A 20,179-nucleotide genomic window follows, 5' to 3' on the forward strand; every position below is an offset into this window, starting at 1 on the left:
GCCCGCTGAATCACTCATGTACTGTATTAGTGGATTAGCATCTAGTATAACTGTGTGTGTCTGATTGCTTCAACTTATTCTGCTTCTGTGTGTCCCAAGGTCTGATATGTCTTGTCAGCCATTTTGATACCACTACTTGTATAGGATTTCGTAGATTGCAACTCTTCAATAAAAGCAAGTAGTGGTGGGGAATGCTTGATGAGCCAAATCTGACTTACTGTAAATGTTCTGCGCTGAGTGCAAGGGAGCATCTCTGGAATTCTGAAAGTCTTAAGTCAGCATGATATGAAAATTCACTCTATCTATTTTTTGATTGATGTTATTGTGAAAAAAAAAATATATATATATTTTTTATCAGTATGTCTTAAAGGGATAGTTAACCCAAAAATGAAAACTACCCCATGATTTACTCACCCTCAAGTCATCCTAGGTGTATATCACTTTCTTCTTTTAGAAGAAAACAAAATAATGTCCTGGCTTTTCCAAGTAGTGTTAATTCTGTCAGCTATTTTTTATTTAGACTTAGTCGTAGTCTTGTGTCAAATGTTACTTTTAGTTTTTATCATATTTAGTCAACTTGTCCTGTTTTAGTTTTAGTCAAGTTTTAGTCGACTAAATGAACATTTTAGTCTAGTTTTAGTCAGTGTAAACTTACACATTGTTGTCATATTTCCATCTTACTGTATAATATTTACAATTATTTTGCTCAATTTTAATTGCAATGATTGTTGTTATTTGGGAAATGTATTTTTACATTTCATCAGAAGTTTCTCTTTCACCAATAAGCACAAATCAATAGAATATTGACTCATGGTTTATTTTACATCATCTAGTGTGCAGATTTATAACAGGATATCAATTAGAGGCTAAATAAACACCAAAGACTTTAGATATACACTCGCCCTGTCTACTTTATGAAACCTGGTGTAAAAATAATCTACTCTCAAATATTATATCAGAGAAATTCCTAATAATAATTTCAATAATTCCAAACTGCATCAATGTTTCTCTTTTTAAACAATGGCAAAAAAGCAAATCAGCAAATCGCAAACAATACATTCGAGATCCATAACAAAACACAGACTGGCTAAATTACACTTTCATTTAAGCAAAATATCTCTAATGGAGATCGTTGAACTCCAACTTACTTGTACAGTACTATGTGTCGGATAGTACTGAGATCTTACTCGGGTAAGCTCCGGTGAGAAATGATGAACGCGGAGGAGAGAGCAAAACAAAACACCGGTCACAAAGAAGTACGAATATAAGTTCAGTAGAAGACTGGAAAATAATGGAAACTAAATGATTGGAGAAGTCCAGCATACACCAGAGAGAACTCTGTCATTTCATTGGAGTCAAAAATTATAAGGTCAAAATTAAAACATTAACAGATCAATGCTTTACAAAAACATAAATCACATGCAGTTGAAAAGGTCATTAAATAGGTGGATTTTCATTTCATGCCAACTTAAACTTTTGCAACTTTAGTCCATCAACACTTTCAAAACTGTTCAAAGCTCAAAATCTGTCTCTCTTGTTTAATGCTTCCCTGTGTTTGTGCTCCACCTTCATCTGCATCTTTTTGTCTTTTGGTCCCGTTGCAGATTACATTATTTTCCTTCACTCAGTCTTCTTGTCTCAACTTGTCTCTCCATCTCTCTCCATCCATCTCTCTGTGGAGCGGTGTGTCAGGCAGCCGTGCTGACGGTGCTGACGGTGCAGACTGCACTCGGCTGAATGAAGATGGGCTGATGGAGGGAGATGATGAATGCACAGGTTCAGTGGGAGAGGTAGAGCGAGGGAGCAGCCGGCTGAGGGGACAGGGCAGAGAGATGAAGGGATGGAGAATGAGAGATTGACGTGATGTATAGGATGCTGGGAGTGTGTGAGAACAACAGATTCACAGGGAAAAGATGAGTGCAGGACTTTTGAAGGGCACTTGACATGTGTGTTCACTACTGTTTAAAAGTTTGGCATCGGTAAGGTTTTTGTTTTTTTTTGCTGATGTTTTTAAGCGTCATAAATTAAATAATACTTTAAGTCTTTAAAGTCTGTTCTATTTGAATATATAATTTAAAATGTAATTTATTTATGTGGTGCAAAGCTGAATTCTTAGCAGTTATTGCAGTCGTCAGTGTCAAATGATCCTTCAGAATTCGGTCCTCAAGAAATATTTCTTACATTATTGACAGTATTGAAAACAGTTGTGCTGCTTAATTCATTTACATTTAGTCATTTAGCAGATGCTTTTATCCAAAGCGACTTATGAGGACAACAGATACAATCAAAACCAACAAAAGACCATCTCTTTCCCTCAAAGTTTTTTTTTTTGAATATATATATATATATATATATAATAAATTAAAAAGAAAACAAGAATATAGAATAGAAAGAGAATAGAGAACGCTAATGTTAGAGGGTCAATTTTTTATAATAATAAAAAAAAAAAAAGTTGAAAGAATAGAGAACGCTAGTTTTTAATAAAAAGAAAACAAGTAGTTAGTCTAGAAATAGAATAGAGCGTGCTAATGTTAGAGGGTCAAGCGTAGATTGAAGAGATGTGTTTTTAGCCGTTTTTGGAATACAATGAATAGAAAGTTCAAAAGACCACCATTTATTTGAAATATAAATATTTTGTAATGTTCTTAATTTATTTTTGAACGGTAGTGCAATTCTAGAGAAAATTTGTGAAATTACTAGCTGTTCCTAGCCAGTTTATTTTAAATCATTTAATGAAACCATCTTTTTTAAATGACCTGTAATTATATTTTAAAAATTGAAAAGTATATTTGTAATCAGCATTTTCTTTGCTTCATCCAGCATGCTCTGCACTAATCTCTGCACATTCAAAATTGAACTCAAATTGCTTTTTCCACAAAGGATACATTCGCTGCTGCCGTAGAATTCAGTGGAAACAAGGCAACTTAATAGGCAACAGAATAACCTACCATGTTAAGACCCCTGCATTATGAGTTTTTTCGTCATGACCTCCTGTACCAGCTGTCACCTCACTCCTAACAGGAATGACCTCTCAGAGCATCCAGATAGCGTTCACAAGCCCAGCGCCACCGATGCTGCTTTAAACACATGCACACAGGCAGAGAAAGGACAGTTTCTCCCTTCCTTTGTCTCCCGCTTTCTTTTATCTCAGTGGCATTGCTATATATAGTGTTGTGCAGAGGGAGGAAGGTGGGTTCATAATTAAAGTTTTCTGGTGGAGCACATCATAGCATTGTCTCATATTCATCCTGTCTTTAAGTGGGCGCCTTTTTCACAATGCAAGAGAGTGAGAGTGGGACGGGTCTTCAAAGCACCAAAACACACGCTTCGGCCACATCACACTCTGCGGCCATATCACACACACGGGCCTCTAGAGCGGGAACAGGATGTCCATTCATCCACCCTACTAGAGACAGAGGAAGAGTGCGCCACTTTTGCTTTCATCATACCATCCCGGTGGGCGCGCGAACGCACACACTCACGCACACACTCACGCACACAGACAGTAGTATTTAAATTAGACACCAGAATGATCACACACAACAACACTGATATTATTACGCTTGCATGTGGAAGAACATGCACACACATTGGGAGCAAAAGCCAGGCAGGCTAATTAAAAGTCACTGAGGGTGTTAATGTGTTGTAATGCTGGACGGACTGCCGGGTATTACAGGAGCTGTAGTCTTTACTGTACAGAGCCTTTGAAAGCCTGCCAGATCTCTCCTTCTCTCGCTGCCTCGACAGATATTTCAGCTTATGCCACACTAAAATGAATCATTCTCCTTTTTTCCTCCATAACGTCACATGCTGTTTTACACACTACAACCTGTTCACTTTGATTTTTGTCTCTGGAGGTCAGCAGGCCACTGTGATGTGGGCTGTGTCATGAATTAAGAATGCCTTTTAAATTCCTGAATTTGAACTGAGGTAGCAAATGGGATGTAAATTTCAACCGAATCCAAGGAAGGACTGTAAAATGAATTAAAATCAAAAGAAATTCGTTTAACCATTATTTTTAACTAGAAAAGATATGTTTGTCGAGATAAACTTTAAATGTTGGCTTGAGGAAGACTTGTTCGAAAGTCTAAAGATTTATAGGTATAATGTATTTTTTTGTGGACTGCGTTGGAAAGACACTTAATTTCCCAGAATGCATTGCCTGCTTTGAATTTCTTTTGAATTGCATTTCAGTAAATTCAAGACACAAACAAGCCATAAAAATATGTAGCACACACAAATAAAAATAGACAGTTTTTAATAGGAAGTTTTTGGTATCAAATGGATTATCATTTTAATTGACATTTCTCTCTGGAAAGAGTTCACTGCGATGCATTCTGGGATCATGTCATGTAGACATAAAGCAAACGTGATATTCTTAGGAAGTGGCAAAATCAATTTGGCTACCTTTTGGTAAAGGTTTTGCATTGGGAACGAGTATATGATAAGGGCTAACATTGTTAATTATTAACACTAAAACTAAACATTTTCATTTCTTAAAATAAAATAAAGGTTAAGCAAAAAGTAGAAGAAAAAAAAAACAGACCAAAAAAATACTTTTCTAATTTTTGTTTAGTTTAAGTTGAATCACTAAAATAACTCAAATTAAAACTGACATGAAAAGAATAAAACTATATAGATATAAAAAAAAAATGAATAAAAATGACAAAAAGAAAATTACAGAAACATTAATATTAAAATCTAAAATATTAACAACTAGTGATAATAAAATAACACTGGCAGGCATGAAATTAAAGTTTGTTTGTTTTTTGACCATTTTTTTCAAATATCATAACTCCATCTTCCAATAAGTTCTCTCTGGTGATGTATGTTGGACTTATCCAGTCATTTACTCTGCTTAAACCACATTGAATTCCACGTAAACCATTCAACTAACAAACAATGCATAGAATCAAGTCCCCACCGTGCCTTTTTTTCTTTTTCTTTTTTGAAAATCCATTTCACTTGCATGTGTGTCAGAATACAAAATAAATAATCTGTTGCTACTTCTGTTATGTTACGACTTGAAAATACCATCTGCATAGCTCTCTAGGTTTTGTAACAGAGCTTGTGTGTGTGTGTGTGTGTGTGTGTGCTTATATCGGTCCTGTTAGCCAAATCCTACCCACCCTTAAGTTCTTGTGTATGCTGAGCCAAAGAGGCATGTCACTTTGAATCACACAGCAGGCTCTAACCTTCTAAGCTCGTGCTGGCTCTCAACACACATGCATGCATACACAAATTGGCCTGCAGTAAATATGAGCGGCGAGTGATGAGGTCATTTAAAGCATACAGAATCTGCCTGACTCATACTCATCCACAGCATGTATTACTTCAGCATGAATACCAGCTTATTCGCCACAGGCTCAACCAGCCATACGAGGAGATGGTGCGAGATGTTTTCTGGCCCATGCGGGGTGAGCATGATGCTACGCTCACTTTATGAAGCATTTTCTCAGTGAGGTTAGACTTGATTCTGTAAAACCACTGCTGCATTTTTCCTTGACCTGTATTTAGCGCAAGGGGCTTAATGTGATTTTGCTAAGTAATCAGGTTAGGGCGATTGTTTGAATGTCTGCCCTCTCAGTATCAGATGTATTGATTCTTCACTGAGGTTTAGAGAGCCAGTACAGTTGCTCATGAATTTACATACCCCTTAAAAAATCTGTAAGTTGTTTAGCTTTTTTTTTTTTTTTTTTTTAAATAAAGGGATTAAATCTTAAAAATAAGATCATAAAACATTTTTAGTATATACTAGTATTTTTTAGTATTTATGTAGTATATACATACATAAATTCCACAATACAAAATGGTAATTGAATTTACAACTGTGGTACTTTTCAAGATTGTATTTATCATTTAATATTATGTTTTTAAATATGAAGTTATATTTATTATTATTTATATATTTATATTATTATATGTTTTCTGGAATGTCAGCTTGAGCAGCCTGTAAATTACAGTCCTTTGCAAAACCGTTGTAACATTCATGTTGTTTTAAACGTTTTCCTTGACCTGTGATTCTCACTCCATTTGAGTACATGATCCTGGCTACCATCATTGCTAACTGCATCGTCCTAGCCCTGGAACAGCACCTTCCTGATGGTGACAAGACACCCATGTCCGAGCGCTTGGTGAGTTCTGGTTGTGTTGATCAGTGTTTCTTTGTTTTTTACGTATATTGTAATACCAGAAGCCATGTAAACACAGGAACTAACCGGTCTCTGATGTATCATTCCTTTTGCAGAAATCCAGTGGATAATTCATGTTTACACACTCTATTTTCTCTTTGTCCATCCCTTTGTGTTTCTCTCTCACAGGAGGATACAGAACCCTACTTCATTGGCATTTTCTGTTTCGAGTCAGGCATTAAGATCTTGGCTTTGGGCTTTGCCTTCCACAAGGGCTCGTACCTACGAAATGGCTGGAATGTCATGGACTTTGTAGTGGTGCTTACTGGGTAAGTCAGAACAAACACATCAGCATTCTTAAAGCATTCACTAAGAATAAATGGTCACACTTTATTTTAAGGTCCAATTCTTGCTATTAACAAACCATTAACTACGACATTTGCCTCAATAAACTACTAATTTGCTGCTTGTTAGTAAGGGAGTTGTTAAGTTTAGGTATTGGATTAGGGATGTAGAAAATGGCCGTGCAGAATATGTGCTTTATAAGTACTAATAAACAGCCAATATTTTTAAAATAGGCATGCTAATAAGCAACTAGTTAATAGTGAGAATTGGTCCATATATTAAAGTGTTACCAAATAAATTGCGCCAACTGATACAGTTAGTTATTAGCATTGTTTTAGCACTTGATTCACTACAAGATTATACAAATCAGGTACAAGTACTTGGGAAATTTCAAAATTCTCCATACTAATTTTGATACCACAACACAAACTAGTATGCTATTGAAGAGCACACTCATTCTTTTAAGAAGTTCAGTATCAATGTTCACAGAGTGTCTGCACAAATACCCAATACACTGTATCACAGCAGTCCGAATTGAGTTGGTACTCAGTACTACCAATATTGCAAGCACTTTTTCAAGTTTACCTGTGAAATACTAACACTTTTGCTGTCCATGCCACCTGCTTTCCATGTGTAGTAATAACATTAATTGCACCAGGCAGATAGCATCTATGATGAGCCTAATTAGCACTGAAAGAAGGTGTGTTTGTGCTGAAAATAATGACATTGAGTTAATTTAAATACACCTGATGCAGTGCTAAACCAGCACAGATTACGCCTGGTTAAACTGGATTACAGGTGGCTAATGAAGACGACGCAGGTGCAAAAGTGGTGCAACTCTTTAGTGAATTTATCTTACAAACTTTTTAACATCGCTATGTTGGTGTTTTAAACATGCACATAATATGGCGTATTGCCTGCTGTTATATTCTGTTCTAAAATGAATGTTTTGCCCTTTTTTTCCCATGAGTTCTGCATGTGTTTGTGTAAACGTGTGTGTATGTCAGCTGTAACTGCACGGCAAGTGATGTTGTGTTCTCCTGACCTAATGAGCTCATGGTGAGCCCAGATCAGAGCAGCACTGCGGATACAAGCGGTGAGGACATGCTACAAATGTCACAAGAGAGAGAGAGAGAGCAAGACAGAAAAAAAGAGAAACAGACAAGGAGGAAGGATGATGGGACAGCACAGGGCTGTAGACAATCATGATTTTTTTCCCAGGGAGGAGGGAGGAGCAGAAGAAAATCTGATGGTTAGACACACTTTACATTTACATTTACATTTACATTTAGTCATTTAGCAGACGCTTTTATCCAAAGCGACTTACAATTGGGGAATACATCGAGCGATTAATCTTGAAGAGGCAATCAGACATACGAAGTGCTTGCAACACCAAGTCTCAGACATTGTTCAAATAAGTACAAACTACCAAAGGAAGGAATAAGTAAAGATAATTTTTTTTTTTTTTTTTTTTTTAAGTTTAGGATGAAGTCAAGTGCTGTCGAAAGAGATGAGTTTTCAGTTGTTGCTTGAAGATTGACAGGGATCCAGCATTCCGGATAGAGGTGGGAAGATCGTTCCACCAGCCAGGAATGGTGAATGAGAATGATCTAGAGAGTGATTTTGCGCCTCTCTGTGATGGTATCACGAGGCGCCGCTCACTAGCAGATCTCAGATTTCTGGAGGGATGTAGTTTGTTAATAGAGAGTGCAAGTAAACGGGTGCTGAGCCAGTGGTTGTTCTATATGCAAGCATCAGTGTCTTGAACTTGATGCGAGCCGTGATTGGTAGCCAGTGCAGGGAGATAAAGAGAGGTGTAACATGGGCTCTTTTGGGCTCGTTGAAGACCAGTCGTGCCGCTGCATTCTGAATCATTTGTAGAGGTTTGACTGTATTAGACGGAAGTCCAGCCAGAAGAGCATTGCAATAGTCCAGCCTAGAAATGACAAGGGCCTGGACAAGAAGTTGTGCAGCATGCTCTGTCAGAAAGGGCCTGATCTTTCTGATGTTATATAGTGCAAACCTGCAAGATCGAGCAGTTTTTGTAATGTGGTCTTTGAAGGTCAGCTGATCATCAAAGATTACACCAAGATTTCTGACCGAAGTTGATGGGGTTATTGTTGATGAACCTAACTGGATCGTGAAGTCATGCTGTAGAGTCGGAGTGGCAGGGAGGACAAGAAGCTCAGTCTTTGCCAGGTTGAGCTGCAGGTGATGTTCTTTCATCCATGCCGAGATGTCCGCCAGGCAACCTGAGATCCTTGCAGTTACCGTTGGATCATCTGGTTGAAAAGAGAGGTAGAGCTGTGTGTCATCAGCGTAGCAATGGTATGAGAATCCATGTGCCTGTATGATGGGACCCAGTGATGTAGTGTATGTGGAGAAGAGGAGGGTTCAAGAACTGATCCCTGAGGAACCCCAGTGACCAGTGTATGTGCTTTGGATACCTCACCTCCCAGGCCACCCTGAAAGACCTACCAGTGAGATAGGATTCAAACCAGCGAAGTGGAATGCCAGAGATGCCCAGTGATGAGAGGGTGGACAGGAGTATCTGATGATTGACAGTGTCACCTAGATTGTTGTCCTCTTACTCCAGTATCTTAGAGTCTGGTGAAAGTATCTTGACAGTATCCATTTGTTGTAAGGAGTTTAGGTTTACAAAGTGCTTACACAAAACATAACGAAAGTTAGTGTGTTTGTTTTATTTAAGGCAGCAGCAATTCGATTCTGTTTACACTAAGTGAAAATAGCATATGTTCTTAGCGATAGATGCTATTTACACTGAGTGCAAATAGCAATAGATTCTATTTACACTGTTAAAATAGCAGGATTTTCTGCTATTTATACTACTTATTGCAAACAGTGGCAATTATCTGCACCTCAGTATTGTAGTGCATTATAAAACAGTATGCAATAAAAACATATTAAGTGTAAATTATAATTTTAATTCAAATAAATAAATGGATGCCGTGGTATTGGGACAATAAATCCCTCCCTATACCTACCCTATACTTTATTTTAAAATTTTAGATCATTTTTATTGAAAATAAATACCTTTCTGATGTGATATGAGATTTGAAAAGGGAGAAATTAAGTTCGGCAAAAGGCAGATTCTAACTCGGGTCGATCTCATCAACAAGACAATGGCATGTGCTTTACTTTCTACACTACTGGAACCAATATTTGATAATCGCCTTTGTAATGTTGACTATCGCAATCACATGTTGGTGGGCGTAGCTATAGTGTAAATAGCCTCTGCCAACAAGGCGGGCTATTTTCACTTAGTGTAAATAGACACTCAGTTTATTTAAATAAGCTCTATTCACATCAAAATGTAAGATTTTTATTAAAAATCCACCTTTTTTTTTAAAGGGTTAGTTCACCAAAAAATTGAAATTTTGTCAATAATTATTCACCCTCATGTCGTCCCGAACCCGTAAGACCTTCGTTCATCTTCAGACCACAAATTAAGATATTTTTTATGACATCCAAAAGCTTTCATTCAGACCCTTCATAGACAGCAATGCAACTGACACGTTCAAGGTCCAGAAAGGTAGTAAGGACATCGTTAAAATAGTCCATGAAGCTAAAATAATACTTTTTGTGTGCAAAGAAAACAAAAATAACTACATTCAACAATTCCTTTTCTTCTGTGTCAGTCTTCTACGCATTCACGATAGTACCACGACACATCTCTTTAACTGTGTTAAGTTTTTGTGGTTATTTTAATATACAGTAGAAATAAGGCATTAAAGGGTTACTCCAACCCAAAATTTAAATTTTAATACCCAAAAAGTATTCTCGTAGCTTCATAAAATCACAACAACTGATGGCAGATGGACTATTTTGACGATGTCTTTCTTACTTTTCTGGGTCTTGACAGTGTTAATTGTTTGGCAGTCAATCGGACAGTCACAAGCCTCCGGGTTCTCATCCAAAATATCTTAAAGGGGTCATATGATGCGATTTCTATTTTTCCTTTTCTTTAGTGTGTAATGTAGCTGTTTGTGCATGTATAAGATCTGCAGAGTTAAAGCTCAAAGTCTCCCACAAAAGGATTTATTCTATCTAAAAGAGAAGGCTGATCCAGACCGGGCTAAAATGCCTCATTAAAACACGCCCCCACATGTGTACATCACGATGTGGAAATATTTGCGTAACCAAATGTTCATGCAAAGAAAGAAGGCGTGGTTTCAGTAACCACAGTAGTGTTGATGCAGCCATGTGAGGGAGACGCTGTGTGTTTCTGTGCGAATGCAAAAGCATTTTATTTGGCCTTCCGGAAGTAGATGCAGTTAGGAATCATTAAGATTACTTACTACAGAACAGCACAACCCAAATGTTTGAATCTGTGCAACACACTTTATGGACGACAGTTTCGTGAACCTAGGAGAGTACAAGGCTGACTGTGCAAAGGCTATTTCTAAAAAAAAAATGGGGCAATTCTTACTTCGCTACGACAATCTGGCACTTCTGAATCAGCGACTGTAAGTATGTTTTGTTAATAGTTTAAGTATTTGCTAAAGTAAATTGTGTTCCAAAGACGAACTAAGCTTTTACGGGTTTGGAACGACATGGGGGTAAGTGATTAATAACAAAATTTTCATTTTGGGGTGGAGTAACCCTTTAAGCATCAAGCATTAATATAGCTTTTTTTTGTAACAAACTTTGTGAAGTGTTTTTGTGGAAATTAGTTTCCTTGTTTTTTAGCCCTGGACTTGGTGTGAACAGGCTTTTATGTTTAAGTTTATGTTGCAAAATAATCAGAACAGTAGATGCTGATAATTAGGCTCAGATTCTAATTCATATTCACCAGTTTGCCAAATTGAATATGGATCTTATGATTTTCTGCATCTGATGATGATGTACTGTATGCTTTTTGGGATAGTGGTGTTTTTTTTAAGAAATTCACGAAGGCTGAATTTATTTATTTAAAAAAATAGAGTAAAAACAGTAATATTGTGAAATAGTATTATAATTTAAAACAGTTTTCTATTTTACTTACAGTACATTACAGTGTCACTTGATCCTCTAGAAATTATTCTAATGTGCTGATTTGGTTCTCAAGACTTCAGAAGAAATTATCAATGCTAAAAACATTTGTACTTAATAATAAACCCAAATACATTAGTTCAGGTTTCTCTGACGGATAGAAACTTAAAAAGAACAGTTAGTGAAATACATGCTTGTAACATTATATGTGTCTTTACGCTTACTTTGATTAATTGAATACATCCTTGCTGAATAAAAGCATAATTAAAAAAAAAAAAAAAACTGAACCGAAACTTCTGACATGTATGTGTTTCTGTTAAAAAATTCAGTCTATACTCTTATGATGTCCACACCGCCTATCCTCCTGCAGTACAGATTTCTGCATGTTAGCTGTAGCCATTCCATCCTTCTCTTCACACATCAAATTCGCTCATTCATCCTATTTAGTTTGTAATTTTGAGAACTAGGACTGAACGCAGAGGTGCTAATAGGTTGGCTCAGACAGATATTGCCACTTGACCTACAATCCACAAGCTTGATTGATCATCCATAGTAGCTCAGTTAGCATTATTGCTAGCACACTGCTGGGTCTCATGTGCTGTTATTGGTAGTTTAACGCATGATGGGTGTTGTGAAGAATGTGCAGGAGGTATGTGTGGCCAAAACATTTATCATGTGACGTGCTCCGTCACATCAGCAGTGAACTGATTCTCAGTGCTGTCATATTCTGAGTTGTACTGCATGAGTGTAGATGTGTATGTAGATGTGTGTAGTGCGTTTTCATGCAGTTCACAGGTGTGTCATTCTATGAACCTGGTGCTTTTTCCAGTAAATTTTTTGTAAGGTTTTAAATGTTTTGTTAGACAAATAAATAGTTGTGTGTCTTCTCAAGGCATCTCAAGCTTAATATAACATTAACAAGGACATATAATTATAAGAAAAGGTAACAGGGTTGATTTTTGACATTATAAACCTTGTGCTCAAGCCAAGGTCACAAAAATGAAAGGCATTTTGTAATCTAATGCTGATATTTTCGTAAATGATTTGTTGGACAAATAAATAGCTTTGTGCCTTTTCAAGGCACAAGTAAATTGTTAACATAACAATAACAAGGGAATATAATTATGAAAAAAGGTAGCGTGGTTTATTCTAACGGGATTGACAGTTTTATTTTTCAAGTTATACATTATAAGTCATGTGCTGAAGGTTAAAAAATACAAGGTGTTTCATAGAGAATTTAAGGCTCATATTTTTTTTGCAGAGTTTTAGTTTTGAATGATCAAATTTTTACTGTAGAAAATCATGACAGCAGTTCTGACATTATGATTGTCCAGTTATGTATATAAAGTGGAAATATGTAAGTGTCATAATTATTTTAAAATGGAAAAAAAATATTATGGTAAAAGGATTGACATGCAACCTGAGAACACAAGTGTAGTATATATTGTTAATTAATACTACTCATTACTTTACTGTAAATTAATTACTACACTATAAAAAATATTTGCATTTCGTTGTAATTGTTTGTTAAATTTCCTAGCAGTTTCTGAGTGAAAATAGTTTCTACACCCGTTTTTTTTTCCAGTGTACTATGACCTCTAATAATAACAATAATAAAAAATGTAAAAACTTGAATTAAGAAAATCAAGAACAAAGAATAATAACTGTTTAGAAAATGTCTGTATTAACACTAAACTGTGATTACTATGGCATATTTTTGTAAGGGTACAAACATATATACAAACATGTATACCATGTCTTCTCTGTATGTACAGTGTATGTGTTTATATGTGTACATACAGAATGATATTTTTCTGTTTGATCTTTCTGAGACTGTGTGTGTGTGTGTGTGTAAATGGGTCAGAGGGTGTGTTGGCTGCAGTAGGGAGGAGAGCTATAGCCCTGTTTTCCTGCTGCAGCCATTTTCTTTCCTCACTCCAGTCTTTATCATGTGCACAGTGAACGTTTGAAGTAGGTTGAGCAGTTGTCCTGATTAAATTGCCTCACAATTTATTTAGAAGAAAAACAAATACATCATGAGCAAGGGTAAAGGAGGAAAGGGATGCGAGTATTAGAAACTGAGAAAGAGAGCGAGAGCAGCTGGTGTGGCTGGTGGAATGAACTGCAGTGTGATATTGGGTTTGTCTTTCCGTGTTTCCAAGGGTTTAGTGAAGAAAAAGGAAAAAGAGAAGAGAAAGATGCAACTGGAGAAGCAATAGGTTGGAAACAAGCAGTGGCTTGTGTGTGCATATGTGTGTGAGAGAGAGATGACAGAGAGAGAGAGAGAGAGAGGAGGAATAGAGCAAGCCAATGAGAGCAGTCTGTGCAGGAGCTGCTGCAGTAACCTGTTTTTCACTACTGCAGATGATCAATCATCCAGCAAAGCCTTGAGACACAAGAACTCTCTCTCTCTCTCTCTCTCTCTCTCCTCACACGCTGATATTCTCTCTCTCTTCACAGCTGTTCTCTCTTTGCTGTGGTAGGTAAATGGCGGATGTGTCTTTCAGTTGAGGAGCACTTTGAAGATGAAATGATATGTCCCCTCTCAACACCTCAGCCCTGGCTCTTTGATATAACACACATTGATAGTCTTTTCTCTTTTTCCTCTTTCTCTTTATTTTCTGATAGAATATGCTCAAAACACATCAAAATTTGATGTAAAACAGCCACAACATCAAGCACAGAGTGCACAAATGCACGACTCACGCACATACAGTATGGCTAAATTATTGAAATGGAAGAAATATTGTAAACTCACTGAAAACGGGTACATTAGCTGAAATGCAGCTATTCCAAAGAAACATTTGTCATTCCTGACTAAGGTTGCAATTGACCCTTCGAAAAGAGGTGATCTGACCACTCATAACACCGAATCCGCCATTTTGTCTGACACACAAACCAGACAGGATAGTGGATTAACATGGGTTACTTAAAACCAAAAAATGGTGTGGTGGTGATGTCTTTCAGTGGTTGAAATAAAATACCTTCTGATGTTCATTCAAGTTTATTTTGTGATTTTAAGTAAATGGCAAAAGACAATCGGTTCACGTGCCGCTTGAACTGAGGTGCTACAGCGATCTGTCACAAAGCATTAAAGAGCTACAAAACTGTATTTATTGTTTGATTTTCTTAAAAAATAACCAAATTTGAAAGCTGAGACTTTGTTTCATACCAGAAGTAACCTGTTCTGTCTTGGCTGTCGGCACATTGATGTATTTTTCACTGTGTGAGAAAATGGGAGTGTGGCACGTGAGCGGCATGGCTTTCTAATATGAAACAAAGTCTGAGCTTTTAAATTTGGTCACTTTTAAAAAATAAAATAAAACAATAAATACTGTTTGTAAATACTGCTCTTTAATGTGTCGTGACAGATCCTTGTAGTGCCTCAGTTCAAGTGGCACGTGAACTGATCGTATTTACTTAAAGAATGAAATAAACATAAATGAACATCAGAAAGTATTCATTACACATCATTTTTTTCAAATTTAAGTCCACCGACATTAATCTACTCTCATGTCTGGTTTGTTTGTCAGACAAAATAGCGGTTTCGGTGTTATGATTGGTCAGATCACCTGTCAAACATACGTCCTGCGATGGGTCAAATTGCATGCAAAAGTAATGTAAAATTAATTATAGTTATAATCACAAATTATTCCTCTACTCATCATTCTATGCTTTATATTTTTAATAGTGTGTATAGTGTTAACAAATGCTAAGTTTTAACATTGACTCTTAAAATTGACTCTTTGAAACTAAATATGCTATTTATTTATGCAGTTTATCACATATATTAATATACACCACCATTAGGGTCCATTGATGGTACTAACTTGTTTTAACCAGGGAATTTATTAGTGTCGGGTTCACCATACCTAGTCATCTGTGTAATGTGTGTGTGTGTGTGTGTGTGTGTGTGTGTACCTGGTATTCCCTATATTATGGAACAAATGTCCCCACCATGATAGCAATACCAGTCATTTTTGACCTTGATGGGACGTTTTTAGATCCCCGTGAGGAAAACAGCTTATAAATCATACAGAACAAAGAAAAATTTAAAATAGCAGAAATGTTTTGTTGTGAGGGTTAGGTTTAGGGTTATGGGGATAGAAAATACATGTCAAAAACATAGAAGTGTAGATGCACATAGAAATAGCACAAAAAGGACACTGAAAAGCTCCTTCAGGGCAGGATTTAAACATGAGAATCGTTTGAGAAACCAATTGACTGAGTCTGTTTTGGTTTATGAACATGATTTCTGATTTCTGTATGGCCACATTAAATCCAGTAAAATGTTTTAGTTGATATTTCATAGTGATTGTTTCCCCCTTGTACGTATAGAGATAATGTATACTGTGTCTGTATTCAAAAAATAATATCTGTGTATTGGACAGACTGCAGAGCATGTGAATGCTGTTGCTGTATGTTTATAAACCCATCAAACCCCTCCTTTTGCCTTGTTAGCGCAGTGATGCTGAGATTCTATCAATGAGAAATGGCTCTTGTTCCCATGGAAACAGTTATGAATGAGAAGGCCCCAGTAACCGTAGAAACTGTCTGAATGAGGAATTGCCGGTTGCTATGGGGATATGGTATATTGTGAGGAAGTCTATGGTGAGAGTCATCCTCATCGGCTCTCTAAACAAACAAAAAACCTGAATGTATTTTTGACTTCACTGCTGGTACTGTATCTGTAGAGTACTGCTAACCGGATGGTAGGTTTTTGACTAGTAGCTGCACTGACCTACATTTACATCCATTGCTACAAAAAACACTGCCACTTCCCTTCTGTTTTCTCTCATTCCCAGCCGTACACACATTGTCCCACACACAGTGTGTGTCTGGGATTGTGGTGAGATGGATTGGCAGATGCCTCCCAGTGGGTTGCCCCCTGTCAGTGCGGTGTAAACACCTGTGAGTCCTCCTCTGTATCCCATAAATCCAATGTGCCAGGTTCTTTGGGAGCTCAACTGGAGCTCACAAACCCACCGTTCACCTTCCTAAACCCCCCAAGCTCAAAACAGCAAGGCATCTCTCTCAGCACATCCAGTCTAGTGAAAAGAACATTTTATGTGGCTTTACAGTGGGGGTCTTAAATCTAGATTACCTGGGGCCTCTACCAAGTATTAGTAGTAGTAATAATAATAATATCTTTTTTTTTTTTTTTTTTTTTTATTTAAATTTTATGAATAGGCCTTCAGCTAAATTTATTTGACATAAAATTGGATTAAAATTTTATTTTTCCTTATTTGACATCTTGTTTGGTTGTGTGTCTGCCTCTTCTTCTTCTTCTTTTTTGTTTTTGTTTACGGTCATTAAAAATGTTAAAGGGTTAGTTCACCCAAAAAAATTCAGTTCACCCATGTTTTACTTACCCTCAAAGCATCCTAGGTGTATATGACTTTCTTCTTTCAGACGAATCCAATCGGAGTTATATTAAAAAAATTCCCTTGCTCTTCCAAGCATTTGAATGGGAGTAAGCAGGTGTTTTTTTCAACAGTCCAAAAGTAATCAAATAAAGTGCCACATCCGTAATAAAATATGCACGGAAGCATGGAGGAGAGACAGCAAAACAAAATGCCGGTCACGAATTAGAAGCACAAAATTCAATTAAATTCAATTCAAGTTTATTTGTATAGCGCTTTTTACGATACAATCGTTGCAAAGCAGCTTTACAGGAAATTAAGTTTCTACTATACACATACACATATATATACATACAGTGAGGAAAATAAGTATTTGAACACCCTGCTATTTTGCAAGTTCTCCCACTTAGAAATCATGGAGGGGTCTGAAATTGTCATCGTAGGTGCATGTCCACTGTGAGAGACATAATCTAAAAAAAAAAATCCAGAAATCACAATGTATGATTTTTTAACTATTTATTTGTATGATACAGCTGCAAATAAGTATTTGAACACCTGAGAAAATCAATGTTAATATTTGGTACAGTAGCCTTTGTTTGCAATTACAGAGGTCAAACGTTTCCTGTAGTTTTTCACCAGGTTTGCACACACTGCAGGAGGGATTTTGGCCCACTCCTCCACACAGATCTTCTCTAGATCAGTCTTTGAGCTCCCTCCAAAGATTCTCTATTGGGTTTAGGTCTGGAGACTGGCTAGGCCACGCCAGAACCTTGGTATGCTTCTTACAGAGCCACTCCTTGGTTATCCTGGCTGTGTGCTTCGGGTCATTGTCATGTTGGAAGACCCAGCCTCGACCCATCTTCAATGCTCTAACTGAGGGAAGGAGGTTGTTCCCCAAAATCTCGCAATACATGGCCCCGGTCATCCTCTCCTTAATACAGTGCAGTCGCCCTGTCCCATGTGCAGAAAAACACTCCCAAAGCATGATGCTACCACCCCCATGCTTCACAGTAGGGATGGTGTTCTTGGGATGGTACTCATCATTCTTCTTCCTCCAAACACGTTTAGTGGAATTATGACCAAAAAGTTCTATTTTGGTCTCATCTGACCACATGACTTTCTCCCATGACTCCTCTGGATCATCCAAATGGTCATTGGCAAACTTAAGTCGGGCCTGGACATGTGCTGGTTTAAGCAGGGGAACCTTCCGTGCCATGCATGATTTCAAACCATGACGTCTTAGTGCATTACCAACAGTAACCTTGGAAACGGTGGTCCCAGCTCTTTTTAGGTCATTGACCAGCTCCTCCCGTGTAGTTCTGGGCTGATTTCTCACCTTTCTTAGGATCATTGAGACCCCACGAGGTGAGATCTTGCATGGAGCCCCAGTCCGAGGGAGATTGACAGTCATGTTTAGCTTCTTCCATTTTCTAATGATTGCTCCAACAGTGGACCTTTTTCACCAAGCTGCTTGGCAATTTCCCGTAGCCCTTTCCAGCCTTGTGGAGGTGTACAATTTTGTCTCTAGTGTCTTTGGACAGCTCTTTGGTCTTGGTCATGTTAGTAGTTGGATTCTTACTGATTGTATGGGGTGGACAGGTGTCTTTATGCAGCTAACGACCTCAAACAGGTCCATCTAATTTAGGATAATAAATGGAGTGGAGGTGGACATTTTAAAGGCAGACTAACAGGTCTTTGAGGGTCAGAATTCTAGCTGATAGACAGGTGTTCAAATACTTATTTGCAGCTGTATCATACAAATAAATAGTTAAAAAATCATACATTGTGATTTCGGGAATTTTTTTTTTTAGATTATGTCTCTCACAGTGGACATGCACCTACGATGACAATTTCAGACCCCTCCATGATTTCTAAGTGGGAGAACTTGCAAAATAGCAGGGTGTTCAAATACTTATTTTCCTCACTGTATATACATACATGCATACACATATGCACACATGCACACATATATACACATACATATGTGAGGAAGAAACCCAATATATTTAAGTTATGACAGACTTAACTTGGTAATTATGTATGTTGTCTGAGGGTTGGCATCCTCCGTGGTCCTCTGAGGGGTTGCCATTATCTCTTCTCAGGTGTTTGGTCATCCCGGATCTTTTTAAGGGTTGGATCCAGACTGACGCTTCAGTAATTCCTAGTTACCACGGGATGTTAATCCCGTGGCAGAATCAGAGAAACAGATAGAGACGTAATTAGCGTAGCTGCTGTTCTATTCAAGCAAAAATGATTTGTTCAACCCAATCTAAAGATTTATAATGTACATTTGATTAGATATAAATGCAGTACAAGATTATTATGTGAATGCTTGGCTAAAGAGATGTGTCTTTAATCTAGATTTAAACAAAATGAGGATTTGTAAAGAAAAAAAGTAGGAGGATTTCGATATAAGCCAAGAGGAGACTAGTTTTCCTTTGCTAAAGTAAGAAAACTTTGCGTCCTTTGCTCCTGTAAACAAACTCGCGAGACTAGCATATCTTGCAGGCGCGTGCGCGACGTGTACGCATGCGCGTGTGCGATGCATACGTCCTACATCATCATTAACATTTTAAATATGGATATTTTTCTTACAAAAACGCATGGATTCGCTACAGGAGACCTTTATTAACCTGCACGCGCTTTATTTGATTACTTTTGGACTGTTGAAAAAAACACCCGCTTACTCCCATTCAAAATGTATATGAAGAAAGTCATATACACCTAGGATGCTTTGAAGGTAAGTAAAACATGGGTGAACTGAATTTTTTTGGGTGAACTAACCCTTTAACTACATTTATATTTGTTAATTTATATACATAATGTTAATGTGTAATCCTATTAATTATGATTTTGTTTTGTTTTAGAACATGGACACTAACTGCTTGGCCTGTTCTGTTTTGTTTTGATACTTCATGTACCTTTACATTGGGGGTCTTAAATTTAGATTACCTGGGGGCCTCTAGGTATTTAATTTTATTTAATTTTATTTTAGAACATGTACACTAACTGCTTTTGTTTTGTTTGTTTTTTTATGAATAGGCTTTCAGTTGAAATAATTGACTCTTAAATTGGATTATGCCATGGTCTGTTTAAATACTCGATTCTGATTGGCTGGCAGGTGTTGATTAAATTCGTTTAACTGCAGGTCAGTTTAATCACGTTCTATATTAATGCTCCTCCACGTCGTGCATTCAAATCGTTTAATGCACAGCTAGCCGTTGATTATCCCTTACTTACCACACTGAAAAAAATAAGAAGTTAAATTTACTTAATTTTTATTTTGGCAAGTTTTTGTATGCATATTTTTTAAGTAAAATTTAGATACGGAATTAAGTAAAACCTACT

The 20,179-nt window shown here is 37.1% G+C and overlaps 1 protein-coding gene across 1 annotated transcript in view; it reads left to right on the forward strand.

The window, feature by feature from the left end:
- cacna1aa (calcium channel, voltage-dependent, P/Q type, alpha 1A subunit, a) overlaps nucleotides 1-20,179 on the forward strand; it is a 116,367-nt gene that overhangs the window by 13,968 nt on the left and 82,220 nt on the right. Inside the window, 2 exon segments of the mRNA XM_058771799.1 lie at nucleotides 6,028-6,134; nucleotides 6,321-6,460. Of these exon segments, the coding sequence (XP_058627782.1) occupies nucleotides 6,028-6,134; nucleotides 6,321-6,460 (247 nt within the window).

The sequence above is a fragment of the Onychostoma macrolepis genome, chromosome 03 (assembly GCF_012432095.1).
Source record: "Onychostoma macrolepis isolate SWU-2019 chromosome 03, ASM1243209v1, whole genome shotgun sequence".
Taxonomy (NCBI): Eukaryota; Metazoa; Chordata; class Actinopteri; order Cypriniformes; family Cyprinidae; genus Onychostoma; species Onychostoma macrolepis.